This window comes from Aulostomus chinensis, chromosome 18, assembly GCF_037954235.1.
Source record: "Aulostomus chinensis isolate RoL2024-O1b breed Wild chromosome 18, RoL_Achi_v1.0, whole genome shotgun sequence".
In the NCBI taxonomy this organism is placed as follows: domain Eukaryota; kingdom Metazoa; phylum Chordata; class Actinopteri; order Syngnathiformes; family Aulostomidae; genus Aulostomus; species Aulostomus chinensis.
The window spans coordinates 17,687,542-17,709,259 of NC_141337.1; the positions used below are offsets into that span (position 1 = coordinate 17,687,542).

Consider the following 21,718-nt stretch of genomic DNA (forward strand, 5'->3'; position numbering starts at 1 on the left):
CAACCACAGCAAATTTAGCAAGTCAATATATTTGTTGATCTGTCATTTCGGAACGGCAGTTGAAAAACAACAAAAAAAAACAACTAACTACAAAACTGAGAACATAGCATGGCACAATGCAAGGTATCGGTCAACGGGGCGGGACTTCCGCGACAGCCTTTCACAGTAACTTCCGCCAACTCATCGCTAAGCTAACAATAACAGCTTGTCAGCCTATTATTGTGGCGTCCAAATTTGTTCATTTGCTATTTTGACTCCTGGGAAGGTCAGTAAGAAAGCGATTGTATTTCGGTCCATTTATGTCCCAAGTTAAGGTTAATATTTTTCCTCAATTGTCAGATTTATCGTTAGCGAGTGTGGCTGTCAAGCAGGCCCGAATTAATTGGCGACAGCAAGTTAACGTATGCAATTACAGTATCAGATTCAGTCTTTATAGAGCGGTTGTTTCCACAAAATGAGAGGCTCTTACGGGGATCGAGATCGAGACCGTGGCCGTGACAGAGGGTAAGCAGCTAACTAGCATGTGAGCCAACACTAATGTGTTGACAGTGCATGTTAAATCTATATCATAACACTCGACTTGTCATAAAAGCAGCTAAACTCAGTGTATCGTCGTGCTGCAGAAGCCCTCGTTTCGGTTCCAGCAGAGGCGGCCCACCATCGGGAAAGAAGTTTGGGAACCCCGGGGAACGTCTCAGGAAAAGGAGATGGGACCTGGATGAGCTTCCTAAATTTGAGAAGAACTTTTACAATGAGCATCCAGAGGTGCAGCGCATGAGCCAGGTAGCTTAATCGTTCTAACAGGCTTCTGATGAAGCAAACAAATGCAAACCATTATTGGGGGGATGGAGACGACTATAAAATAAACATTGAATGCTCTCTACGCTGACTTGTCACTTCAGTATGACCTGGAGGAGTACCGCAGAAAGAAGGAGATAACAGTTAGAGGCTCGGGCTGCCCAAAGCCCATCACCGGCTTCCATCAGGCACAGTTTCCTCGTAAGTACAGGGATACACACAAATAGGCATGGAGACCTGATGACCACACGCCCAGTCCTACTGCATGAACCATTTTGTTTATAGCTGAAATAATCAGTGGATGCAATGGATTTGTTTTCTTCAGAATATGTCATAGATGTCGTGATGGAGCAAAATTTCAAGGAGCCCACGGCCATTCAGGCTCAAGGTTTCCCTCTTGCCCTCAGCGGGAGAGACATGGTTGGCATTGCTCAGACTGGCTCTGGGAAGACTCTATCGGTGAGACACAGCAATCCCTGCAAATGCCGGGGTGGGTACGTCACACTGGGGATAACACAGCAGCACAGACACCTGAGGAAAATCAGGAACAAGGCTGGGGATCGGGATTTCACACCCCATGTCGGAAGCTACCTGTTGTGTTTTTGTCGCTGCTAGTTCTTCATTGTACTCTAACAATTGTGCATTCAGCAGTTATGTCTCTGCCACTGGCTGAATGGAGGCATGGGCAGCCAGCACTGCTGTGTCAACGCTACGCTGCCCCTCTTTTCATCACTTGGGTTAAACAGATTCCAAATGTAGTCCATCAGGGTGGCACTGCAGGTGTCAAGTCAGTGCTCGTAGTCATGTTTACTGTTTATTTTTGTTAATACTGCACAACAGGTGGTATTCACTTTTTATTTGTGTCGGTCCTCAGTATCTCCTGCCTGCCATCGTGCACATCAACCATCAGCCCTACTTGGAGCGTGGAGATGGACCCATTGTACGTAAGCACTGAGTTTAGAGTACTGTGGGAAATCTCAGATTACAGAAAATAGATAAAAAGGCAATTTAATACATTAAAAGAGTGAGTTGTTGTCAAAGTCTGCATGCGCTCTGCAGTGCCTGGTTCTGGCCCCCACAAGGGAACTGGCGCAGCAGGTCCAGCAGGTGGCGTACGACTATGGGAAATCATCCCGCATCAAAAGCACTTGCGTGTATGGAGGTGCACCAAAGGGACCGCAAATCCGAGATCTGGAAAGAGGTGAGGAGTATTTTCTGTTTTTCATTTTTCATGCTTGAGCAATTGTGTGCGTGTGTGCGCGCGCATGCGTGCGCGTGTGTGTGTGTGTGGTGTGTGAATGGAAAGACCCCTGTCCTAGTCTTCAATTACTATTTAAAACTGTGTGACTGAGATTCATTTATGATTTGATCTTTCAAGGTGTCGAGATCTGCATCGCCACTCCCGGTCGTCTGATTGACTTCCTTGAGGCTGGGAAGACCAACCTGCGGCGCTGCACATACTTGGTCCTGGATGAAGCTGACCGCATGCTGGACATGGGATTTGAACCACAGATTCGCAAAATTGTGGAGCAGATCAGGGTAAAGCTTATCAACCGTATGAGCTGATGATAAAATGACTTTTAAAAGCTTTAATGGTTTATGTGTCACATATTAATATGCGTGCTGTAAATTTGCAACTTCCAGCCGGACAGACAGACTCTGATGTGGAGCGCCACCTGGCCCAAGGAGGTTCGCCAGCTGGCAGAAGACTTCCTGAAGGACTATGTGCAGATCAATGTCGGAGCACTTGAGCTCAGCGCCAACCACAACATCCTCCAGATAGTTGATGTGTGCATGGACAGCGAGAAGGACCACAAGTAAGAGGCCGCTCACATGAGACCGCAGGTTTCGTTGTGCTGGCTAGGTGACATTTAGCTGAGCTTTTTCCTCAGGTTGATCCAGTTGATGGAGGAGATTATGGCTGAGAAAGAGAACAAAACCATCATCTTTGTAGAGACCAAGAAACGATGTGATGACCTCACACGCAGAATGAGACGCGATGGGTGAGCACAAGTGGCTCGCAGGAATATAACCAAGTAATGGCAGGCTGGGATTTACGAATGTTCAGTTGGTGTGTTCTCAAGCAAAGAACAAGGGGAGGAGTACTGGTACATGCTGAGGGGGCCGTGGCCTTGCAGCAGGCCCCCAGACATCACAACAGACTAGTGCACATACATCGCTTGGCCTGGGGATACAAGTGTCGACCAAACATTCAGATGTCGAGCAGTCATCTGAGGATGTTTGTCAAGTGTCCGGGCCTTTTCTGCCATCAGAATCAGAAAACCTAATTTATCCCAGGAGAGCGATCGTTACTGTACGGTCCACCAACCACACACTCCCAATGCATACAGACACGTTGACGCAGAAGGGGCTCGGCTCTTGGCCAGTAGGGAATATTCATATATACTGGGTGATCCTCACAGGCCCTGCATCCTCCTGATGAAACTCCTCACTGTTCAGTGAAAAGATGCAGCTGATGACTCCACATGTGACGGAGGAAGCATGTGGAGTCATCTGAAGTCCTCCTAAGAGTGACCTAGGAGGGAGAGCAATGACCAGGGCCGCTTGATAGGGTGAATGAGTGATATATGGGGGGATGAACAGAAGCTATGCACCGCTGCAGCGAGTGCTGCCACTTGGTTTAAACTTCATGTTTTAAGTTTTGCTGGTTTGTCTTCCAGGTGGCCAGCGATGTGTATCCACGGTGACAAGAGCCAGCCGGAGAGGGACTGGGTTCTAACAGGTAAACGCACAGATTTTCATTGAATGTATTGTTGATGATAACGTTCCACTGCCCATCATCTGTTCTCTATCCCGTGTTCCAGAGTTCCGTAGCGGCAAAGCTCCCATCCTCATCGCTACTGATGTGGCCTCCCGTGGTTTGGGTATGTCCTGTGTGCTCAAGTGCAAACCAGATGATTTCATCAGTAGAGCTTCACACTGAGATGGTTCACAGATAGAATACATGACTGTGTAAAGTAACGTTGACAATGCTATGTGCTTGCATGTTGTTGACAGCAGATTTATGAGTAAATGTAAAGCACAAGCACGAATCTTAGAAGTGAACACATTGGTGATAGGGGTGGAACGGTTCAGTCTCAACCGTTCGGTTCGCTTGTCACCGTTGCTGTCATGCGTGTCCTCTTCGGTTCAGGGTGTGTGCGTGTTCAGGGCTTGCGCCATAACCCGGTTTTTCATTTGACGCGGAGGCAGAGAGGTTAAGAAACGAGTGCAACCGTCACCGTGACAAGCAGACAAGACAAAGTAGAGTTCCGTGATCCTAGAGTAGGCAGGGCAGCTGAGCTGGAAGGTCATGAACCCTTGCTCCTCGTGCGTCTCAGCCACAGTCATGATGTCACTGCTGCTGCTGTCCGTCTCTTCTCTACTCTCCGGTCAAATACTCAAGATGTTTGGCGTTGGCAGAGAAGGTTCGGCAAGTTTTTCATGGGCGCGACCCACATACTAAGCTCTGCTGCTCATCCCACAAATGCACGTTTCTTACAAATGCGGCACCAAGTAGAAGGGAAATGAACAGGCTTTCAAACGGTGTAAGATTTATTACCAAAGTCGCTGTTACAACAAAGAAATAATCGACCAAACACAAATTTCCCTACTTTTTATGCTAAGTTTAGATAGATTCCTCCTCCGAGACGGAAACGTGTCCATGGATGTGAGCGAAACAGACCGGCGCTTTCTGTCTGTTGCCATGGACACGAGCCTTTTCACAAACGAGAGGTTCATGGTCCCGCTGAGGTGTTTGAGCGAGCAGCTTTGTGTCCATCCGGTTAACTTTCTCTTACTTTCTTTCCCTGATGTCCTTTGAACTCCGATGACTCGGCAGGCTCAGTGAGTGAGCGATCCCCCTCGGATGCTGCCGGAAAAAAAAAGAATTCATTCATTCATTAGGTCCTTTCAATCTCCTCTTACGGAAGTTTCTCCGCATAAATACGTTTTGATTGACAAGACAGACGGTTTACCGAAGTGAATATACAACAGAAATACAATTTTAAAACTTTCCAATTAGAGAGAAATGTATTTTAATCTCATTTTCACGTGTTAATATGTAGTTTGCAAATAAATCTTTATCAATTGAAATTAATAGCTTTTATTTTGTTACAGAGGTTAAAATCTCGTACACAAACATTATTTTTTTGTTGTAAATGCTAATATCTTGTTGATGTGCGCGATTTCCAACATGTCTGTGAGCGTAACCGATTTTCAAATCCCGTGACTGTCGGATTATTTGGCCGTACTCTCTATCTCGTGCTACACTGGTGTTTTTGGAGTGTTAAAAAAAAGACAAACATATCAAACGGAACCTAAAACCGCGACAGGAACCGAACCATGGATTTTGTGAACCGTTCCACCCTACTAGACAACACTGGAACTAGGACTGCTGTTGAATGAAGTGTAAGGGGTGAGGCTGGTGAAGCAGCCCCCCTTACAGGATGCCAATCAATCTTTAACCTAATTCTGTGTTCATTTGTTTTCTTTTCATTTTATTTTTGTTTGTTGTTGTTTTTTTTTTGTTTTGTTTGTTTGTTTCCAAGTCTCTCTTCCGGCAACTAGAAGCACACAGGCCCTCGGGAGCCTGCAGCCGGACCTAGGCATGACTAATCGAAAGCTGAGTCGGGGAGAGAGACGGCCTGATTAATCAGTCCCAGACACAGCCACCTCCGCTGAAACCTAGAACAGAGCCCACAAACAAAGCTCCCCCCCCTCTCCAGGACACTGGCTGCCTGGGTGCCCGGGGGGGAGGGCGAGTGTGGGGTGCTGCTGGGCTTCCAAATTTGATCCTTGGGTCGGGGGCAGCTGTCAGGTGAGAGGGCCAAGAGGGGGGTGTGGAGGAGGGAGGGCTCCCCTCCACCATGCCATCATCACAGTGACGCACCACACAAGCTGCTGATTGGATAAACTCAGATTCACCTTTCTGACGAGCTGTCCTACGACGTCCTTCAGGAGACACGTTTCCATGACAGTAAACTTGGGCCACAAAATTTCAAATTGGTCCTCCAGATACTAAACATTGCTAAGTGAGGCTGATACACAGTGGTGCGTTACAAGAAGACAACTGCCAGGAAGTGAGGGTGGAAAGCAGCCAGAGCCGCGCATGGACGGCTGTGCTGGAGGCTCCCCTCTGATCTGCCCCCTGATGCAGCCCCTGACACCCCCCACCACTGGCTGTGCCGGCCGGCCTCTCCCTCTGCAGACGTCATGTCTGGTCCTGGCTGGCAGGAGTCCTGGCCTGGAGGAGCCACCTCTCTATAATCGTCTTCCCTCCCTTCCCACTCCTCCTCGTCCTCTGTCCTTTCTTTCACCCTCAACCTGTTCTCTTTCATACATCTTTTACTTTCATCTCTCCATCTATTGCTCCTCTCCTTTATTTTATCCATCTATCTTCTCTGCTTCCTCCTATGTCCTCAACTTTGACTGTTTCTGCCTCCTGTCTACTTCCCCCCCCCCTACCTCCCTCCACTGTTCTGCTGTCATCTCTTCATCTTTAACACCTTTTCTTTCTATACATCAAGCCAGACCACCAGTACTGTTTGTACATATAGAAATTCTCCCCCATCAGGGCTACCCGGAGCTGTCAGGACTTTATCTCCTGGCAGACCCCCCCCCCCCCCCCCCAGATGCTCGCACAGGCCACATCTACACATCTTCTCTCCATAGTGTCTGTTTCTTGTTACTGAACTTGAAAAGCTGGGCTCTATGACATCACTGCCATTCAAAGTTACCCGGGAGGCATTCGGACCACTCCCACAACCCCCACATCTAGACGTTACTGCCACCCATTAACGAACAGTATGGCAGAACATGTCCACCCAACATCAAAGTAGACCCCTCCTCTCATCAGCCGCTAGAAACGGCCCTTACTCGAGTCTCCAGGTCAGAAAAGGCTGGGGGGCACGAAGAAGACTAGACATGACTAGAGTAGGACCGTGTCCTCTCCTCCTACCCCTGCAGACCCTCTCACCAGGACTGGCGGGGGTAGGGGGAAAGAGGGGTGACTTTGTAGGTCATCACTAAATCTCTCAGACAGGGTAAGTACCTCAACCTCCCCATTTTCTCCTCCTCCAGCCTTCATCATGCTGCTTCCAAAACCAGACATGTTTCTCTCTGATTAGCAGTGTTTTCTGAGCCCTTTATCAACTGTAATGAGAAACAGACGTTCTCAGGTGACTTGTAGCATTGATCAGTTTGACCTTTTCAGTTGTAGGGTTTACTTAGAGAGAAAAAAAACCAAACCCCTATTTAAATTCGTAAACAAATCACTGTCTAATTCATTGAACCTTTGCTGTGCGTAAATGTAGCGTTATGGTAAGTATATCCATGCACTGAATGTATTTTATGAGCCAGGTTGTCAGGTAAGTGTGTGGGTGTCTTGAAGGTATTGTCTGTCTGAATGTTCCTTATTCTCAAAAGCCTCCAAGCTAAAAACAATCACTAAATAATCACGATAATAATCATAATGATAACAACGATGATGGAGTAAATAGATTGTTTGGCCTCTCACCCACGTTTGTTCTTACATGCGTATTTGTTTTTTCCCCTCCCCCCCACTGGTCCCATCAACCCCTCCTCCTCTCAACCCGTTTGACTGCCTGAACTGTCCAGATGTGGAAGATGTCAAGTTTGTCATCAATTATGATTATCCAAACTCTTCGGAGGATTACATCCACCGTATCGGCCGTACGGCCCGCAGCACTAACAAAGGCACTGCCTACACTTTCTTCACTCCGGGGAACGTGCGCCAGGCCCGTGAGCTGATCCGGGTACTGGAGGAGGCCCGACAGGCTATCAATCCCAAACTGCTACAACTGGTTGATAATGGGCGTGGAGGAGGTGGAGGTGAGTAACACCGCCTGTTGCAATTGACATTACATGGTGGTTCAGACCTCTCACTGCAGGAGAGCGGTCTCATGGATTTGCATCAGTCCTGTGGTGTAACAACAACCACCACAATACCAGGCCAGTGAGAGGATCATTGGTTGGGCGGCAGTCACGGTGAAATAATGTAAACAAGTGGTTACTTTACAGAATGAAGATAACACGAATTTAGCATTTGTTATTTCTAGTAAATGGTCAGTGGCGGTGCTCCATTTGTTTCAGCGTTTTTCATTTTCTCTTGATGACCCTTCAAATTGACAGACTTTACGTTAAGCAGCTGCGCATCAACAGCGCGGTCGCCGCCGCAGGTGGATGCGAGGCCAGCGAGTCACCTTAGCTGTCCCCGCTCACTGGAGCTCCCGTCCCTGACACCATCTCATGGAGGCTGGGTAGATTCCTAACCCCTGAAGGTGATCCACAAAGACGGCAAAATCGATTCCGTTGGAAGAGGAAAATAGGCCCGAGTCGTGAGAACCTCTCAGATTGAAATCAAGCATCTGAAGTTCATACACCCGATGAAGTTGAAGCGATGGAAGAATGATCATGCAAAGTAAACAACGGGGATCCTCTATACGTCAAGAAACGAAACTGATCCAGATCCCAAAAGAAGGTTTATGGATACTTAATATAAAAAAAAAAACAATTCTCTCCCCGCCAACCCAAAACCAAAATAAATAAAGTTGGACAGAAAACCAATTAAGCTGTTTCTTAGAATGAAAACACAACGAGCCAGCATCCATATTAAAATGCAAACAATAAAAGTTAAAAAAAAATGTAGTAAGAACGATACTACTGTTGAGGAAGTCAGGAACCTTTTGCATGTAACACAAGCCCTTCAGGCCTTGCTGCTTCCTGGTCCGTGGCTCCAAAACATTTCAGAATTGCACCAAGAAAATGAGATCCTAAGCAAACACGCATCTTTTATGATAGTTATGTTGCGCGAACGCAGAAATTATTCATCTTTTTTTTGGAATATTAAACATTGCAATATAGAGCACAGTGTCATTTTAAAGCCTGCACCCAATGTCAAACGGTTTACCACACATTGCACTTGTTAGGAGCGCTTAATGACATTGAAGGATTATTTTTTTGTAGACGTCACAGGGCATTGCAAAGTTGACTCCTTGGTCCTGACTTATACACTGTGGACAGACCTAACAGTCACACATAGTAGTTTAAATTTACTTCAATTTGAGGTATTGTGTTTCTTGTGAATAAAGCCAAATAATACATCAAACACATATAAAATGTAGGGATGTAGGCATTTTTTAAAAAAAATGATCCCATCACAATTAAGATCTACAAAATGTGGTAAAGAGAGAGGTGTGTCAGGTGTGTTAACAGTAATCCACTGCTACAATTGGCCAGTATGGATGAGGAATATGGATGGTGGAAGCAACAACTTCACATTGGAGACCTATAAACTGAGGAAACACTAAAATTGATAAATTAATCATGAAGTAATCGTAAAATCATGTTGTGGGGGCAAATATTTAACATCATAGGAGGTTTATGACGGACAAGCAACTCCCACTGGACGAGGAGTCGGCAGGCGTAACAGACGTCTGCATAAACATAATGCCGATGCGCGGGACCTGCTAGAATACCCAAAAGTGGTGTCACCCATGGCATTCATGCAAATGGAATACGCCTGGCCTCATTGGAGAGAAGTGAATTCTTCCTACTTTTCTGCTTGTTGTTCTCCCCATCTGTTTTTATCTGTTAGGTGGTCGTCCCCGTTTCCGTGGTGGCTCCAATTCCAACAACCCCAACCTGATGTACCAGGATGAGTGTGACCGACGAATGCGCTCTGCTGGTGGTGGCAACGCCAAGGACAGCCGAGGCAGCAGCAGTTACAGCCGCGACAGCCGTGATAGCCGGGCTGGAAACAGCCGAGAAGGGGACCGTCTCTCCTCCTCTTCCTCTTCTTACAGAGATCGCAGCAGGGATGGAGGACGCAGCTACGGCTCCAACTCCTATGACCAGTACCAGAACAACAACAGCAGCAGCCAGTACAGCAGCTCTAGGGGTGGCTCCGGTTCAGCGGGTGGGGGAGTGGTGCAGGCTCCACCTCCTTCATCGGGCCCTCAGCCTCTGATGGCCCAACAGTTCAACCCTCCCCAGCCAATGATGGGTCTGATGGGGCACTCGCCGTTCCAGTTTGCCCCTCCATCCGGCAGGAAATAACAGCATGTGTGTACAACATCCTCTCCACCTGCTCATACGTGCTTCAAAACACTTGTCAGTTTATCAGGTACACTTAGATAAAACTAATGTAGTATAATACCGCGCCTTCTTCCAGATCCCCCCTTCACTTTACTGGAGACTGTAATTAATCTGCTCGACTGTACTCGGTCATCCTGACACATTACTAACAGAACGTAGAAGAACGAGGGCTGACGCCTCACTGCTGGAACCCCGTAGAGTTCAACAGCTGCAACGTTAGCATCTACAGGAGTCCGGGTGAAATCATGAATCATGATCTTGACGGTCTGTGCCTGCTGATGAGATGATTATCCCGAGAAAGAAGGAATCACATTTCACAAAGTTCAGCGAATGAAGATATTTAAGAAATCTGAAAATGGCTGCAAAAAGTACGTTTCTTTTAAGTTAACTTGTTGAAGTTCCGCGTAAAAACTGCACACTGTGTCATGATTTACTGTGGTTTATAGTAAACTAGTCTTATCTTTGTGTACCTGACAAATAGTCCAGAATATGTTGGGATGAGGATTTAGTCTTTTGGCAGGAACAGCAACACTGCAGTTCCTGTTCTTCTCCAACATCAGCAGTATTAAGACATTTAGACTAAGCGGTCAGTTGTTTCTGACAAATGTTTGCGTGTATCATGTTTGTATTGGATAATAGTTTTTGTACGTTTGTGTCGTGACAGATTTTTCTCTGAAGCTGTATCGAAGGTAGGTGCTAAGCAACCTCTCAGTGATAAGCTAGTTTCTGTTTAAGGTTTGTTGTTTTTTTTCCCCCCCGTGTGAAACTTTCAGCCACGAAGTAATGTGGAGTTGTTTAAAAAAAAAAAGTTTCTTTTTTCCCCTTGAATTTCCTTTAAACCACCATCAGTCCTCATCCACCTCAGCGATAACTATTTAAGCCTCCCAGGGGTGAGCCAAGTGTTTATTTTCATGCGTCAATGAGCTTTGCTCTTACACTTCAAATTTTTGTTTTTGTTTTTTTTATAGCTCTAACATTATTTACTCATTCGTGTGGTCAAAGCTGTGCAGGAGCGACGGTTTCTTTTTCTCCAGCAACATTTATTTTTTTTCCTCTTACAGCTCATTTTTCATATTTAATAAAGCTCTTTGATGTTCCAAGCTCTGTTCGTGTGGTGGAAGCAAAAAAAAAAAAAAAAAAATCATCTACAACACAATAAAAAAAAAAAGCTTTTAGGTCACAAAGAAAAAAAAAATTTATTACCCCGTCTGAATATTGTTTCAGTGTTCTGCTCTTGCACAAGTCAAATGTACACAACCCAACTGCTGTGACTTGGTATTTACAGAGCAGCGGTGGAGGAGATGAGTGCAGAGGAATGTGATGGAGCCTGTAGGAGGAAGTGTTCTGCATCGTTTGCATAAGCTCAAGTTTCTGATTCACTTTAACCCATGAAATGAATTCTCACCAGCTGAGGAAAACTTAGACACTACGGAAAAGCTTTATATATGTATATATTAAGAAATTAATGTAAATGTAACTCTGACGAACTACGGCGCTAAATTGTAACAAAATGGGGGGGGGGGGGGGAGGGGACAGCCACTTAAATAATGTTAGAACTGGAAAATAGGCACGTATGGCAGATAATACAACTCTGATGTAAATTGTTAGAAACACAAAACAAGAAATTCTCTTCTATCCAGAAATCATTCTCTGTGCAAATGAAAAATTGGACTCAGTCATGATATTCGCTCATCACAAAATAAACGGACTGCACTTAAAAAAAGACTGGGTACGGTTTGAGTTTACAAAGAACTGTTCAGACATTCCATCTCAGGATGTGGAGGTTGCAGGCATGTTGGCTGAGCATGCAATGGTGAAGGTCAGTTGAGTCACAGAGAACGGTCTGATCAAGGTGAATAAATCAAGCACACCAAATATTAGATGTCACTTCCTTCCTGATCAGTTAAAAAAAGAAAAAGCGAGATGAACCGACTGCAACGTTGTTGGTGGAGCAGTTGCAGGGTTCGTTTTAAAGCAGCCACATACAGCAGACTAGACCTAAACACACCCTACTCTTTAAGAGCAAAGCACACACACATACATACACACACACACTCTCTCTATACTGACTGAGCATGAGCGCAGATCAAAGAAAACACTGCCAATCAAAGAAAGTGATTGAAAGGACAGGTGGGTGCAGAGTGTGGTGTTGGCTGTAGGAGGAAGCTGAGAGTCTGTCAGGTGGCTTTCAATGCTATAGGCTCCCCCACGTGTCCACAGGAGGAAACTGTTCTAGACTGCCGCTTTCACTGTGCTGCTGCTCGCCCATGGTGAAGGTCAGTCTGTACTGCAGCTGCACTTTCTCCTGAAACACACACACACACACACACACACACACACAGGAGGAGAGAGGCCGATAAATAGATGGTTGGACATCTGCCATAAAAATGGTTAAAAGCAGAAGGAACAAGACATCAATGAGGGGAGGTCTTTGCTTGTTTCCGCTCACACCCTGGGCTCCACCAAACCTGAGAGCATCATGCCATTCAATAGGATTTTCAATTGAATGGCAGTGAGCAGAGCAGCTTCATATTCATGACAGGGCTTCTGTGTGTTGATCTGGGATATTTCAGTTATGCAACAATGAACCAATGCTCCTGAATCATAACCACACCAACATGTGATAGGTGTGAATACACCCTGAGGGAAATCATAGTGTTGAGAACTGGCACGTTCGCCTCTTTCTTTTAAATTTGTTCGTCTTTTCGACCTCAACGGTCAAAATTCAACTTTAACTTCGAATCCTGTCACAGCTTGTAAAGAAGACAGTAAAATGGCAGCGTCTGCAATGAACCTTGTTGGGGTTTGCCAGCAGCAGGATTTGTGTGACGGCAGCTGGAGGAAGGATGGGGTTGAACGCTGGCAGCTCAGTCCCTGATGGCGGCTGCAGCTTCACTGCCATAGACTACAATCAAAAAATGAAGACAATGTACAGTTAATCTACTGACAGATGTCATCCAAAGCACCTGGAGGATGAAGCCAAAACCCCTTGATCGCTGACCTTTTGAGCAGTAATCTGGAAGTCTATGTTGGTGACGGGTACAGGGGCAGAGGACAGCATGGAGATGATCACGACCAGCACATCGGGACGAGACGGTGGCGAGTCACGAGCAAAGTGGAAGAGAACCCGCAGACTGTGTCCATCAAATACAGTCACAGGTAAGAGACTACCTGGAGAGAGCGAGAGGACAGGAAGATGAAGAGAGTAGAAGACATCCGTCACATCCAGTTACGCTGACCCAGCAGAGAGACCCCAGCTCAGTCTACTTACTGGGTTTAACGGATTCTAGCGGTACAAAAAGATCCGTTAAAGTGACGTCAGCAGGAGGGGACTCTGTGTGAGTGGGGGACATGTCTAGCAGCGTAGCTCCAAGGCCGGGCTGAGAGTTAGGGAGCGGTGCAGAAGGGTCTGAAACAAAGGCTGGGATTGGGTTGGGGGTGACATTGGACCCGGACTTGCTCTGGAGATCTCTCAGGGTAGGTTTGGACTGCTGCTTGTCCCTGAAAACAGAACAATTCACAACATTAAAGTAGTTCCCTCTTCTCAGCTTTTAATAAACACAGAACTGGTCCTGTTCTCATGCTGCACCTGAAAAGGATAGTTCACCCAACAGTGAGCATGACTTTCATTATCTACCAGCCTTCCTGCTCACTGTAACCTGCAGCTCTCAGCCAACAGCCATGTTTTTAATCGAGGCTTCAAGACACTTGGATTTCTTCAGACCAGCAGCATGGAGGAACTTTATGGTTCTACTGTTCTTCTTATACAGCTAAAAATTGGTCACCATTGACTTCAGTTGTAAAAACCTAAAAAAAAAAAAAAAGAACTTCACCCAGTCTTCCATCATTTTTATTTCTGTGTGAACTATCCCCTGAACAGATGTTTGATCACATGACTTCCAGTTACGTTTTTATACGTAGGAAGCACTGGACGGATGGAGGGAAACACAAGCCTCCAGTTTCGTGTCACAGGGGCATAAAAAGAAGCAACTGTATGTTGTTGTTGTTTTTTTCCCCCTCTATCGATAACCTAACAAACCATAACTTAAAGACCGCGGTGCATAGGACATGGTGATCGTGACTGTGTTATTCCCTCAATCTGAATCTGGCCTTGCTAGACACTTCATAATTCCATATTTAGTGTGAGGACAGAGCAGTAACGACAACACCTCCATTACTCACATCAAAACATATCTGTCATAGCAGCCATACAACAAGATTGTAATACAGAACATTGCTTTTAAATACCATTTGACCTGCAGGCCCTCGGGAGGGAGGGACTGCTGCAGCAGCGTCTTTCCCAACAAATCAAGCTCATCCAGGGCTGAGTTCCCTGGAGTGGAGCCGGATGACAGAGGCTCTGGACTCAGGAGGAGGGTGGGGGCTGCTGGGATGTCTGTGTCGATGCTATCAGAGGACTGGATGCAGAAAAATGAGAGAGAGGAGGGTCTGGTTATAAAACAAAGGGTGGTAAAGACATCGAACTGACTGTTGTGGGGAAGGACAATGAGACTCCATAATGCTTTTTTTTTCTTTTTCAAGTAAGTTGTGGGTTTTGGTCAATCAAAGGGATTTTACTCACCTGGAAGGAGTCCCAGGCTGCTGAGTCATCAGGCTGTGAGGGAGCATTGGAGGTGTGTGTTCCCTCACTTAAACCTGTGTGATGTAGATACATGAAGTTTGTATTTTTGTCTTTCCACTTCCAACCCGGGGCCGTACCACAGAGCAGCATCCACGTATCCAGAATAAATTCAGTTCAGGTGGGACACACCTACAGTCAGGGGTCAGCGGTACCATGATGGTGGTTATCAACTCACTATCAACCCAACATTTCCCCATCCGTTTGTGCACGCGTTCCCATGGAAAGGGGCGGAGCCAGCACTAAATGACTTATCAGTACCATGAGGATGAGGGGAGCTGCTTATTTCACGGCGACAAATAGGACTGAATGTCTAAATTAACAGACTTTGTAATATCACTGTCTCATCATAAAGGCATGAGTACATCTGACGCTGATCACCTTGGATCAATGGGAGGTGAGGATGATGACAGAATTAACATTGGTCGCATTTGTGTCACTCCTTCAGCTGCAGCTGGGCTTAATTCATAAACGTGGCGGTTCTGAGGAAACGCAGCGGGAGACCAAGTCAGTTAGAGTCAGACTGGGCTTCATCTCACTGGATACATATGTACGGTCCTCTACCTGAAAAGCATAAATAAATCCCTCCACAGAAAAAAATGAAATAAAATCAGTATTGTTCATAGAGGTGCTTGTCTGGAAATACCGCAGATTTCTTACTGTAAAATCTCCTGACAGACTCTCCCCCGATTGAGGTACAAGAGTCAAATTATCAATGCAACCAATAGTGATGACACTGACCATTAGACATGATTGGTCAGTGGGCAGGGCTTGTACAAGTTTCGACCTCGTATCTTGGTCACTAGTCTGCTCCGGATCAGGTCAGGTCTGTCAAATGTTACCTTGGAGATATATTCCACTGTTAAGTCATCCATCTTCATGATACTGAGAACCTAGAGTTCAACCTGAAGTTCTCTCACTGGAGCTCGGACCCTGCTACGAAGTACAGGCCCCTGGACTGTGTCTCTACTCCTGAGGAACTCCACATTACCACAACATACTGTAACACCTCTTCCGAGCACTGACTGATGACACAAACAGGGTACACACTTGGTGTGGCCATAGGACGTGAGGTTACCTAGTGACATGAGCTCATCGTCAAGGAGACTGATCCCTGTTTCCTGCAAGGGGGCGTTTAGGCTGTCTGTTGGAGTGGGGAACTCAGGGAAGGAGGGAGGCGACTGGGGTGATGTGTCCAATCCTGACAGGTCTAGCAGAGCCGTCCCACTTCCTGCAGGAGATGGATCGTAGACATTTCAGTTCAAACAAAAACCAGAGAACTGCTGAATCTAGACATGTCATCCTAAATGTAGACCCACCTGTTTCTTTCTGTGCGTTTAAAGCATTGTTGCCGTTGACAATCTCCCCTTTAACCTGCTGCTTGTACATGTTGATGACATGAGTCAGGCTGTCGTTTGCCTGCAGGATCTCCGCTGTTGACAGATTTGACAAAAAAACAAAACAACAACAACACTTGTTATTGCCTTTTAACGTCAGATATCCTTCAAAAACGAGGTTTCTCGTTATAGACTGCTGGCTCAGCGCAGAAAAAGTGTATGAAAGATGCAGAGAGAAAGAGACAATCGTGCTTTGGCCAAACTTCTTGAAATAAATTCAAGACATTCGCAATTCTTCCATAACTGACCAACACAAACTGGTAAGGCCAGTCTTTGTGAATGAAAGCACACATTTTGCCCTTTTTCTAAGAAAAGCCTCTGAGTCAGGTGGGTGTGTTTGTTTGCTCTGCAGTCTCAGGAGGGCATCTGGCACTTGAACATGAATCTGAAGCATTTCAGAATGACGTGCATGACCCTGGAGCTTCTCTGCCCCTGATAACAGCTGACCACTGGAATCCAGCACAGTACGCGGTTTTCTATGTACCGGTGATTAAAATGGCTTTACGTAACACTCTCACAAGTATGACCCAATCAATAATCCATTAAGCCCTTCTACTCTACTCCATAAATTAAATCAATAGAAGTGAGTATCACATCTGTAACATTATTTAAACTCAACAAATGCCCGCCCCCAACTTACAACTGAAGGGAACATTTGAAATGAAGTTTTCCGTAATGCTTCCCTGTAAAATTGTACACATTCACATTTATCCGGATGTGTTTTACCTCTGGCTACTCAGCGTGCGGTAGGTACTGATGAACTTTGTCATCTCTGAGCAAGCACAACCTTAATGTCCCATTTGAGGTCTTAACTACAATCAGAAAGGAAACATGACTGTTGTGGGGAGGGGGAGCCTACATACTAACACATGAACGTCAGATGAACTCACCCAGAGCCTCATCGTTGTCCTCTGTGTCACTTGCCAGTCTGAAGAGTGTCGGCCTCATTTTCTCACAACGCTGGTACAGGTCCTGCACACACACGGGACGTTAAATATGATTCACAACTACACTCGGCTAGAATGCGACCACAATTATACGACTCACCTGAAGGAGGTCAGCGTTGCTCGGACTGCTGGCCGTGCTGTCATAGTCCTGCAGGAGCTGAGTCAGCAGAGTGACGCTCTCCTTCACCTCCTGAATGGCGTTCACCCGCTTTGACACCTTCTCTGCTCGCTTCTGATCCTACAATTAAAAAAACAAAAAACAAAAGGCAACTTTGGAAAAGAAGTCATGAAAAGGTTTAATAGGTCTGGGAGCCATGTCGAGTGTTTGGACTCCATTTTCTACATGCGAGCTTTAAAGAGTGACCAAAATATGTGCGCATGTATTAGATTACTGTAAATTAATCAAACCACAGAGACACGATGACATAGCCAGAGGTAACACACAGTCGTGCAGCAAGACCAGAGAGCAGCAGCTTGAGCACTGAAATCAGGACAAATTTATTCTGAACTCCCTCTGATTCACTCTGCCAGTGACACACAAACCCCCAGGGCCACTAACCCATTTCTACATTCAGTAAATGTTCATACTGTGAGTGCAGCAATGACACACGCATAACTAACTGCTGCACTTAAGTGTGGCAGCACAATTATTGGACGAAGCAAAAAGGTTTACCTCTTGTACCATTTCCTTGATGAGTTTGTTGGCGGCTTTTAAGTCCTCGGGGTGTGAGCTATTCAACAGACGAGACAGCATCTGTCCCAGCCCAAAAAGATGGTGTTCAGAGGAGAGACGAGCAGTCATGACCAATAAACATGCACAGAGAGCACGTTTACTCCGAATTATTTCCTTCTGATACACAAGTCCTCACCTTTGACTTCTCCTCGTCCTCAAATATGGCATTTTTGGGTCTGGGCGGAGGAAGGGTGAGTAGTTTATCAGGTGGAAGCTCTGGGTCTTGTTTAATTATACCTGGTGTAGAAACACAGAATGTGTCATCGGTTCTTATTACCGTGTAAAGCATCAGATCCACTTGGGCTGCAGTTTCGGTGGGGTCTTAACACCTTGTTCGAGCAGAAGGCTTCTCACCTTGTTTCTTCAGCATCTGATAGGCATCTGAGATCTTGGCCTCATCAGGTAACCCCAAAGTCCAGCTATAGATCAACTCCAGAACCTTCTTTTTTACTGGCTCTGGAGAGCGAGCACCCAGATACTGTGTGGGGGATTGAAAACAACCATGAAGGGTTTACCTTACAGTTCAGATTTCTAGCTATACTGTCTACTGGATTGGTTTTCAAGAAATACGCACACAAATTACTGTTCATTTGAAATGTGGATTTCTCAACTCCTACAAACAAACTTCAACTAGCAAACGAAAATACAAAGGCAAACATTTAGGCTTATTTCAGCGAATAAGTTGCATTTAAACAATGCGTTCAACAAAAATGAAGCGATACCTGCAGCATTTGTGCAGCACAGCATTTTTTTTGTGATTATATAATTGTGATTCATTGAATTCTGCACATTTTCATAACCACACAGCCGATGTAAAAAACCCTCTGAAAAGCAAACTTGTACCGTGCGCATAACTGATTTTTAAAGGCTGAAACAGTCAGGCGCGAGTTCGGTAACAGGGTCGATGGGAGGTTATAAAAAGGTTGATCACATTAAAAATGTGGACTTAAACCTAGGAAGTTCAACAGATTGTTCAGTGCTTTTATAAATCTGAAAAACTGAATTTGATCAAATGTTTATGGCCATTAAGACTTCACGAATTCAAATTAAAGATGATTTAATGACTTTTAAAGCCTAATATTCATAAAATTAAAGACATTTCCAGGATTCTTAAGGAAGTGCAGGTAGACCTACTGGTTTCACCACTACTGGAATGTTCACTGGCAAAAGAAAGCAGCATACTTTCAGTTTCAGCACACCTTAGTCTCCATTAGGGAAATCTAATGTTAATATAATGTTAAAAACACAAGTATACTGTTCTTAATTGTAAAATAAGGCTGTCTCATCTTATTTCACTTAATTCAGCTCAAGCAAAAAACAACACTGTTTGTCCTCCATGCAAAACCTTAATCATTTCAATCCAAGGAAAAGGCTGCACGGACATCAGCGACTATCCTCCGATACCAACAGCGCTGACTAATCATCGACCTCTACCTGGGGGACACCCTCAGGAAGTCTTACCTTCGGAGAAACTACTTTGATAAGTTCGTTTAGAAACCGGAACTTTCCCACTTCATTGTGAAACCTTTTCCCACAGCTTTTCATACACGTCTCCAGAACCTGGATCATAAACAAAATGAAACAAATGAAACTGAAAAGCACGACAGTCTTTTTAAGCAACAGACCCTGGTTTGGGTAGGAGCTCACCAGAAGAGCCTGCATGGCCTCCCACTCCTGAGGAGACTGGATCTTGTGGGCCAAGAGCCTGGTGGCCAGCTGAGGCCTGTAACAAGTCAAAACCACGTCTTAGAATTCAGTTCCCACTTTATGCGGGGCAGGTAATGATAAGTGCTCTATAAGTGATGAACAAACAGCATTTATGTTATTAAAAGAAAACATAATGATAAATGCTGAAAAATGTCATCCTCCATAGTAGACATCAAAGAAACAACTGAACTTCTAATTTTCCTCCTCCTCTGAAAAGAAATTACAACTGTGGAGGACATTTTCTATCTTCTCTACTATGGGCTACAAAACTGATCACTTACATTTACGTTCAGGAGCACTAAATTTACAGGGACAAATGATAGTAGGTTGGGGGGGAGGGATAAGGTCTCTGCTTACTAATTGATCTCCATGATAAATAATCGTAGTCATTTTTCAGGATCGAGCACGAATGATGTCAAGTGGGCTCCCCTTACCCCTCCAGATCATTGTTGAGCTGGTCACAGAAGGCGTGGATGCTGCTCCAGTCGGTGTCTCTGTTCAGTGGGTTTGTGGCTCTGTCTGGAAGGTTAGCAAACACAATGTCGGACAACGGATGATGCTGTTATTGTCCACATGTCTGTAATTTTTGGTACAACAATGTCATGATATTAAATGTCATTGTATTAAAGATTCAATAAAAAGGTGTTGAGCCTGCATTTTCTATCAGAATGAAGTGGACCAGTCTACCAGTTTGTTTGTTTGTTTGGTTTGGTTTGGTTTGGTTTGGTAAACTCAGCTGCCTGCTAATCAGGGACACCTACGTCAACGTCACAAAAACCGTCCTGTTAATTAAATTCTATAATAACCAAGACATTTTATTAATACGCAAGAGGATGGATGTTTACAACACTCATAACATAAAATATACACCAAGACTCGTTCAGCACACCGTAGGCTACTGGTTTTTGCTCGGTGGCCCTCATTCAGACAAGAGACTTCTGAAGCATATGTTTTGATTCGACTTTTAAGAAAAGATGCAGAAATATCTCCAATGATGACTGATATGACCAGTTCTTATTTTTGAGCATACTACACCTGAATGACAAAACGTCGGCAGGTAAGGAAGGATGCGCAGCGGTGCTATGGAGAAAGGTTAGCTTGTTTGGCTGTCGGGAATCGCAGTGTGTCACTGTCTGATCTAGAAATTTCTGTGGCGGCCATAGCTTTAGTGTAACCACGCTATAGCCTGTTTGACACAAAGGAGTACCCATTGATCTTATCGCACACTACTAGTTTGAGCTTTCGGCCCGTAAAGCGAAACCTACGCCTGGCTGAATTGTGTTGACACTTGGCAGGTAGAACAGCAGCTCCGTGAGCTAACGCTAGGTTAGCATTCAGGTTGTGACGGAAGAGTCCGAGCCCGCGCTACCGGGGGAAACGCCGCTGTTGAGGGATGGCACGTCAGCCACAAATTGCCGGGGTTATATTTTGCATGTGTCTTGGTCTCCAGACAAACCTGGCTGAGTAAAATAGGTTAAAACACTCACTGATACGAGACTCCAAACTCTCGGCATCGGGCGGTGCAGCCATCACGGCGAAATTTATGTCGTGCGTCGGTCTCACGGCGACGGACGCACGGGCACGTAGTGGCGAGGAAGACATAGAACTGGTGCGGATAGATCGGGCATTTACTTCTGAAAAACACATTTAAGATGGATTTACAAGATTAAAGAAAACTTTATGTTTGCAATGTCTTTCATGAGCTAACTGAAAATACTGAATACTTTCAGAAGTCCTATTAATGATTAAACCTTGTTACCTTGAAAAGAACAAGCACGGCTTCGTCAAATGTGTTGTCTGAGCTTCATTCAAAAGCTGGAAATGTCAAATGTTGGATACTGAAATGGAGCCTGAATTTAGTCGATTGTACGGAATATTTTGGAGGAGCTACTCTCGCTGTGTAAGGGAACAGCCATTCTACCTGTGGTAGTTCTACGATGAAGAACTAGAAACAGCCAAAAATAATACCGGAACCATTTTCAAGACTAAAACATCCATCCTCACGCTCACATGACTCGACATGACATGCTCACGAAAATAATACATTTGAAAAGAACTTTGTAGAGTTCTTTTTCTTGGTTCTTTTTGTCCATATTTGAATTTGAAATATGAACGTGAGTTATGTTAAAGGTGCTACAATATCACCGAACAGTTTACAGGCGATGACAAGTAAAAAGTAAAATACCAAGTGGTAGAAAATGATCAACCTGCCACCAGCAGCCCAGTGGAATTGTAACAAGTACTACATGCTGACTATTATATTCAATGAACTTAATTCTTATGTAGGTGACCATATGTCCTGGACAGATTATTTATGGTAAACAACAACAACAACAACAACAACAACAACAACAACAACAACAACAACAAAACAATAACC

The 21,718-nt window shown here is 45.1% G+C and overlaps 2 protein-coding genes across 4 annotated transcripts; one reads left to right on the forward strand and one right to left on the reverse strand.

The window, feature by feature from the left end:
- Positions 1-158: 158 nt before the first annotated feature.
- On the forward strand, positions 159-11,015 carry LOC147245501 (putative ATP-dependent RNA helicase DDX17). Its single transcript, XM_086185797.1, has 13 exons — positions 159-504; positions 624-783; positions 903-999; positions 1,124-1,257; positions 1,673-1,738; positions 1,858-1,999; positions 2,177-2,337; positions 2,443-2,615; positions 2,691-2,801; positions 3,480-3,541; positions 3,624-3,683; positions 7,417-7,650; positions 9,416-11,015. The coding sequence occupies exons 1-13, from the start codon at positions 455-457 to the stop codon at positions 9,874-9,876; spliced, it is 1,911 nt and encodes a 636-aa protein (XP_086041923.1). The 5' UTR covers positions 159-454; the 3' UTR covers positions 9,877-11,015.
- On the reverse strand, positions 10,745-20,972 carry LOC147245502 (ADP-ribosylation factor-binding protein GGA1-like). Of its 3 annotated transcripts, none has more exons than XM_086185793.1 (17): positions 20,826-20,972; positions 19,773-19,857; positions 19,279-19,354; positions 19,093-19,191; positions 17,986-18,109; positions 17,768-17,868; positions 17,572-17,652; positions 16,999-17,136; positions 16,842-16,923; positions 15,874-15,987; positions 15,633-15,785; positions 14,498-14,571; positions 14,164-14,333; positions 13,187-13,416; positions 12,917-13,086; positions 12,710-12,820; positions 10,745-12,220 (listed from the first exon to the last, which is right to left on the reverse strand). In XM_086185793.1, exons 1-17 carry the CDS (start codon positions 20,938-20,940, stop codon positions 12,110-12,112), a joined length of 2,034 nt encoding a protein of 677 aa, XP_086041919.1. In that variant the 5' UTR covers positions 20,941-20,972; the 3' UTR covers positions 10,745-12,109. The 3 variants fall into 3 exon arrangements, with proteins under 3 accessions (XP_086041919.1, XP_086041922.1, XP_086041920.1); XM_086185796.1 differs by having other exon boundaries at positions 10,746-12,220; positions 19,773-19,853; positions 20,826-20,847; XM_086185794.1 differs by lacking the exon at positions 20,826-20,972 and adding an exon at positions 20,604-20,755 and having other exon boundaries at positions 10,746-12,220.
- Positions 20,973-21,718: the final 746 nt, after the last annotated feature.